The sequence below is a fragment of the Myotis daubentonii genome, chromosome 2 (genome assembly GCF_963259705.1).
Source record: "Myotis daubentonii chromosome 2, mMyoDau2.1, whole genome shotgun sequence".
NCBI classification, from domain to species: Eukaryota; Metazoa; Chordata; class Mammalia; order Chiroptera; family Vespertilionidae; genus Myotis; species Myotis daubentonii.
Window position 1 is genome coordinate 68,072,609 of NC_081841.1, and position 6,747 is coordinate 68,079,355.

Sequence of the window (6,747 nt, forward strand, 5' to 3'; positions counted from 1 at the left end):
CTACGTCTTACCTTTTTTAGTGATTTGTTACTTGTAACTTAGTGGGTATGGATGATTGTACTTTCAGTATAGAGTTGTTTCAACTTAACTACTGATTGACCTTAAACATTAATGAAATAATGATCTTGGTTAACATAAGTCCAAGTCAAATGTGATACACATACACAAATTTTTTGGTTCTCAGTTATACATAACCTTTATTAACTAACCATTTATTTTTATTTAGTGAAAATACCTAGTCTTCAGTACTCATTTAATTTTGTGTAGCCTAAGCGCTCTCTCTTATATAGGAAAATTTATGATGGTTTTTGTTACTTCAAGTGGGAAAGAGTCATTTTAAAAATATAAATATTTTTATTGATTTCAGAGAGCAAGGGAGAGGGGGAGAGAGAGAGGGAAACATCAGCAATGAGAGAATCATCTATTGGCTGCCTCCTGCACGCCCCACACTGGGGACTGAACTCAGGAACCTTGAAGCCCTTACAGATTTTACTGTCATGGCCCTAGAATACTCCCAAGTTAACAAAATTTTTAAAAAATATATTTTTATTGATTTTACAGAGAGGAAGGGAAAGAGATGGAGAGTTAGAAACATCAATCAACTGCCTCCTGCACAACCCCTACTGGGGATTGAGCCCACAACCAAGGTACATTCCCTTGGCCGGAATCAAACCTGGGAGCCTTTAGTCTGCAGGCCAAAGCTCTAGCCAATAAGCCAGTGGTTCTCAACCTTCTGGCCCTTTAAATATGGTTCCTCATGTTGTGACCCAACCGTAAAATTATTTTCGTTGCTACTTCATAACTAATGTTGCTACTGTTAGGAATCGTAATGTAAATATCTGATATGCAGGATGGTCTTAGGCGACCCCTGTGAAAGGGTTGTTCGACTGCCAAAGGGGTCGCGACCCACAGGTTGAGAACCGGTGCACTAAGCCAAACCAGTTAGGGCCCAAGTTAACAAGGAGGTGAAGTTCTAACCTAGGCCCTTCTAATTTCTGTGAGTTTTAGAATAGAGTTTTTGTTAACTCAAAAACAAAATATGGAAGCAGTGATCTTTATTTTCACAAGACTTCTGTAACATGGAAATAGAGATTTGGAATATACATTAATAATCACTGCATAGAAAATAGTCTAAATGCTCAGGATTTTAAAATTTCTTCTAGTAGCCTTCAGGGTTTTATTTGCAGGAGAATGTGTGCTGATTACTCTCTTGAGCTCTCCTCAAGCCAAGGTCTGTTCTTGGCCTGCTTGGACACCTTGAGGCTTTCCCTGGATGACTGCTTCACAATTCTTTGTGTGCTTGTTTCCTGTGATTTAACTCGGGAGGCAATGGCAGGAGAAGGAATCACTATTTCCCCGTTTTTACTCTTTGTCTGTGGAAGTGACTGTATCCCTGTGAGACGTACCAGTAGTTGCTTCACAGGGCAGCCCTATGGCTCTCAGCTCTTACGGGATTTGGGTAACATTTCTGTTACCTTTTCAGTTAGCCATACAGGTCATGACAGCTGCTGCTGCTGTTCTGGTTTCTGTGCCAGGAACCTGACTGATAAAAGTTAACAGAATACTCTTTGTATAGAATTAATTTCCTAAAGTCTGCCTAGACTAGTGTAGTAGAACATTCATAGAACAAGTGTAAAGAGGACTTAATGTTTTTAAAATTAGAATTACTGCCCTGGCCTATTTGAGTCAGTGGATAGAGTGTTGGTCCCGGGTTTGATTTTGGTCAAGGGCACATGCCCGAGTTGCGGTCTCAATCCCCAGTAGGGGGTGTGCAGGAGGCATCTTTCATCGATGTTTCTCCCTTCCTCTCTGAAATCAATAAAAATATATTAAAAAATAAATAAAATTAGAATTACTATAGAACATTCCAGCTTCTCAATAGGAAGAATACGGCAAACCTGGTTTCACAACTTCATTTTTAAATTGTGAGCTATACAGTACATACAGGTATTGAAAAGGTTATATGAATTGACTTACTCAAGACCCTGAGGATAGTACATACCATGCCTGGGCTGGGTGCCTGATAAAATCTCCAAAATTCAGGTAACTTGGTAGAATTGTACTAGGCACTGGAGATTCACAGATAAATATCACTTGTTTCCTGTTCAGAAGTAGTCCAGAAGGGAAAAACATAAACTTAGTTGTTTTTTTTATCAGTGTTAATACCCGTTCTATGGTAGTGAGATTATAAAGGTGTATGCATTTTTTTTATAGTGATAAAGGCCAGAGAGTAAAGTGTCTAGCAGATACACACCCATGTCTTTAGTCCGAGGCCTCCTGCCCCTCAGGACACACAAGGGTTTAGTGCCAAGGAATGGCCTCATGTTTTCAAGTACAGCAGTTCCTCATGCTCTTTTCAATTTTTCATTACGTGGATAAGATGCTATAGGAACTTAACTCCTGTTTATATCAGCCTATGGTAAAATTGGTTTTGTTATATGTCCTTTTGCTTAAAGTTGTAGAACCTCTCAATGCTAAGTGAGGACTTAGCTGTACTAGGTGATATTGTTGATTCTAGAATACATAGGGAAAGGGCAAAGTATATTCATTTAGAAATTTAAAAGTGAAGTCTTTAGTGTTATGTCTGTGTTTTCCTATTTAGATAAGCCAGAAGCGTTTGACCACATGGCAGCTATATTTCTCATATTCAAGACTAGATACTGTTGTTGAAAATTTTATTGAAAACAAAAGTTTTTTTTCTATGGCATTTATGTTTTTTCCTTCAAGCAAGGAACTATACTAATAGTAGGGCAAATATCAGTATTGTGCTGCAAGGCATAAGAATGTGGTATGTAAACATCAACTGTCGCCTGCCAGGCACTTTTCTGTGCTCTTTATACACAGTAATTAGTTTAATCCTTGTAGTACCTGAGAGGTAGGAACTTAACCATTTACTGATGAGAAAACTGAGGTACACAGATGGTAACTGACCAGTAAATGCCAAACATGGGATTTGACCTCAGGTAGTTTGAAGGCCAGGCTCTTAATCATCATACCACACTGCGCTTTTAGTTAAAATTTGAGTCTACATGACTGTTATGCCACATGCCCACTTTTTAAATGTGAAATTACATGATGTTACATGTTAGGACCAAAAAAAAAAAAAATTGGTTCATTTCCATAGAATGCATATTAAAGTATTTTGGTTGGCATCACTCATATTTATGGGAGCTAAAATTCTGTACAAACTTCTGGAAGAGATTTTCCTCTGATGCATAACACTTTAAGGTTCGGGACTTTTAAAATCATAAGTAAAGTTACATTTGGTGCTTCAACATTTTCTGCTTTTTAACTTTCTAATTGTGTCAGAATTTCAAGAAAAAGAGTAATGGATGTGGAAATAGGCATTTACATAGTTACTATATTAAAATTGATTGAAACCCTATAGTGTAAATATTTTGTACAGCAAAATCAGTGGTGATTTCTTAATCATATTGTTTGAGAAATGTTTATTATGTATTATTGTAAAAGAAAAAAGTTTGTGTGCAAATGTTTATAATTTAACATTTGATTCAGACTGGGTAGCTCATTATATGGGAACTCTGTGTAGCTCATGTGGTTTCACTTTGCCTTATGGCTTGTAGCCGTAGGTCGTGGGGCCACACTGGAAAAGGCGGGTGGTTAGTCTTAGGAGGGGAAGACAGGGTCAAAAGAAAGTCAAAGCCAAAACAAGGAGCGTCATCCTGTACACCAAAAGGTTTTGGGTTTGATTCTTGGTCAGGCCAAGTAAAGGAGGAAGCCAGTGGATGCTCTCACATTGGTTTCTCTCTCAGGTGAGCATTAAAGTCAAGCCTGACTGGTGTAGCTCTGATTGGGCGTCAACGTATGACCCGTGACAGTTTGAATCCCAGTCAGGGCACATGCCCAGGTTTCGGGCTTGTTCACAGTAGGGAGTAGGGTGTACAGGAGGTGGCCGATCAATGATTCTCTCTCATCATTGATGTTGCTAACTTCCTCTCCCTTTCTCTGAAATCAATAAAACCATATTTTTAAAAAGTCAAAACTTTCATCATAAGGCTGCCTGTTGGCAGAAAGTTTCTAGCATGAACTGAGTATAGTTTAGTTTCAATCATTAGGAATGAGTAAATAGACTATAAATACTGCCTGTCTAATAGAAATTTGGGCTCATTACTAAAGGAGTTAAATGTTTGGCAACCTATTACATTTAATGATTAAAGTTTAATCAGTGGGTTGCAGGTACTCTACAGATTGGGAGTGGTGATAGGAAGACTATGTGATATGAAACTTCGTCTGGTTTACCAAGAAATATCTGTGGTAGGAAAACATGAAAACAGCCTGCTGTGTAATGTCATTTGAGAACCAAACTTTGATGGGTTAAGATGCCTTTATGGCAAAAAGCTAATAGTATGTTTTAGTTAAGATGACATTTTAGTGTCCTTGATTGCTGAAAAAGTTTAAAGAATTTCTGTCATTCTTTTTACATAAAGAATTGTGTTCTCAAATCACCCACTGACAGCAGCTTCTTTCCTTGCTGCCCCCCAAGTAGCAAAGGAACATTTTACTCTCATGAGCTTTCGTCCAACAGCAAGGAGTCATTAAAATTGAGATATGTTACTGACTAAAACTGGTCTGTACAAACACCAATAGAACAACTTCCCCCGTTTCAAATGAATGAAATGAGCAGTTTCTTTAAAGTATCCATGGGAAGGTCACAATTTACATACTTTTAAAAATGTCCAAAATTCCTACGTTTATACACTGATCATCAAAAGGACCCTACCTACAAAAATCAAAACAAATCAGAGATACTTGAGGCTAAAGAGGCAAAAGCTGCCTCTATACCACAACCTGCAATTCAAATTTCCAAGTGCTTGTTTCAAGTGAACAGATTCCCCCACCAACTCCCTTTAACCTGGTAGATTCTGGAAATGTGGTTTCCCGCCCTGGCAGGGAAACAGTGGGGCCCTCTCCACAGGCAGCCAGGGTTACCACGAGGCTGGATTGAATGAGACCACATTGCCATGGAGAGGTTCCACTTCCGACATGACTTCTAGCATTGTCAGCGAAGGAAACAGTTCAGAGCAGACCTTGGGTCAAACCTTTTAGGGAAAATGAGCCAAGTCAGCACGAACCACTGTCAAGTTTAAGGTGGCAGCCTTTGCAACAGCAAGGTCTTTCTGTGAGTGACTGACTGACTAGGTAGAAATGTCCTTTTAAAGTGGCCTGAATTAGTCATATTTTCATACCATTTGTGGTCACTCATAGTAAGAAAATACATGTGCAAAGGGCTGGAGACAGTCTTTTTCGGTAAGTTCTTTGCAAAGTCCTTATTTGAGGTGCTCACGGCCTCCTGACCAGCCACTCTGGAGAGTGGAGGAGGCCACAGAGCCCCAGTCCTTGCTCTTCACTGTTTCAAAATACCTACTTGGAAAGACTGGTTTTCTGGCAAGGAAGTTGTTTTGTCATGCTGCCCTTTGGGAGAGAGATTTGCCAGACATTTTTCTTCTTGGTGTGATTTAGGGATTTCATCCGGCTCCACCGGCTCCTGCTGGCGGAGATGCCCTAACTGTCCCAGAGCACTGGAGAGGTCTCCGGAGATGCCAGCTGGGCTCCTGGCATTGACCTACCGCCAAAGCTCCTCAGGAGTTGGTAGGAGGAAGTGGAGGAGGTGGGGCAGGTGCCTCCTGGCTTCCCTCGGCCAAAGCATAGCGCCTGGCTTTTCTGTGGTCAGGCTCTGGTGTCTCCTCTGCCCATCTTCCCACTCGGCGCACGCCTCTGGCCACCTTGGGGGCATTCCTGCAAGGGTTGTGGTCATAGATAACCAGCTTCAGACTTGACAGGTGGGCCAGGCTGGGGAAGTAGCAGATGTTGTTCCGGTCCACATCAATCACCTCCAGGAAGGGCATGTGAAGCAACACAGGGGGGAAGTCGGTCAGCAGGTTGCCTGAGAGCCAGATGGTTCTCAGCTCCTGGAGGCGCCGCAGCTGGCCTGGCAGCAGGCGCAGGGCGTTAGAGCCGGCGTGCAGAGTCTTCAGGAGACTGAGCTCACACACCACATCTGGCAGCTGGGTGAGGCAGTTGGCCTCGACCCACAGGGTCCGCAGGTTCTGGAGCAGGCTCAGTTCATTGGGGAGATCGCAGAGTTTGTTGTTGCCCAGGTAGAGGATGCAGAGCTGTTTCAGAGTACACACCACCTGGGGCAGTGCCTTGAAGTTGTTGAAATCCAGGGCCAGGATCTGCAGGTTCTGTAGCTGCCCCAGCTCCAGAGGCAGGCTGCTGAGGTGGTTGTCACTCAGGTAGAGCTTGACCAGCTCCCGGAAGGAGCACACGTGCACGGGCAGGCGGCGGAGCTGGCTCCCACTCAGATCCACCATCTTGTCCAGCGGCATCTCCCGGAGGTCTCTGACCACGAAGTTCTGGCAGCGGTCAGCAGGGATGAAGGCCACAAGGGCCCTGATGGTGTTCCCCATGCGGAGGCTGGAGGCATGGTGAGCCCCGGCCCACCAACCGATGGGGCTGCTGCCCACTGCTCGGAGGCCTGTCCTCCCCTCCCATTATAACCGAGGGGGGTGGTGGCGTGACAGCAGCCAGTCACTTCAACAGAGGAAAGTGCTTCTGATAGCAACCTGAGTGTCGGGTGACAGGCCCAATAGCAGGCCAGGTCCAGGAGCCCAGGTCTGCCTCACATGCTTGCTTTCAGTCCCTTAAACCCCCATCTCCTTTATCTGCATTTTTTTATTTGTTTGTTTCAAGCTGAAAATAGCTGCACTGTTTTTTTCTAATGAT

General features: G+C 42.8%; 1 protein-coding gene across 1 annotated transcript; it reads right to left on the bottom strand.

Annotated features, from left to right (window-relative positions):
* Positions 1-5,479: 5,479 nt before the first annotated feature.
* On the bottom strand, positions 5,480-6,431 carry LRRC10 (leucine rich repeat containing 10). Its single transcript, XM_059681026.1, has one exon. It carries the CDS (start codon positions 6,429-6,431, stop codon positions 5,601-5,603), a length of 831 nt encoding a protein of 276 aa, XP_059537009.1. The 3' UTR covers positions 5,480-5,600.
* Positions 6,432-6,747: the final 316 nt, after the last annotated feature.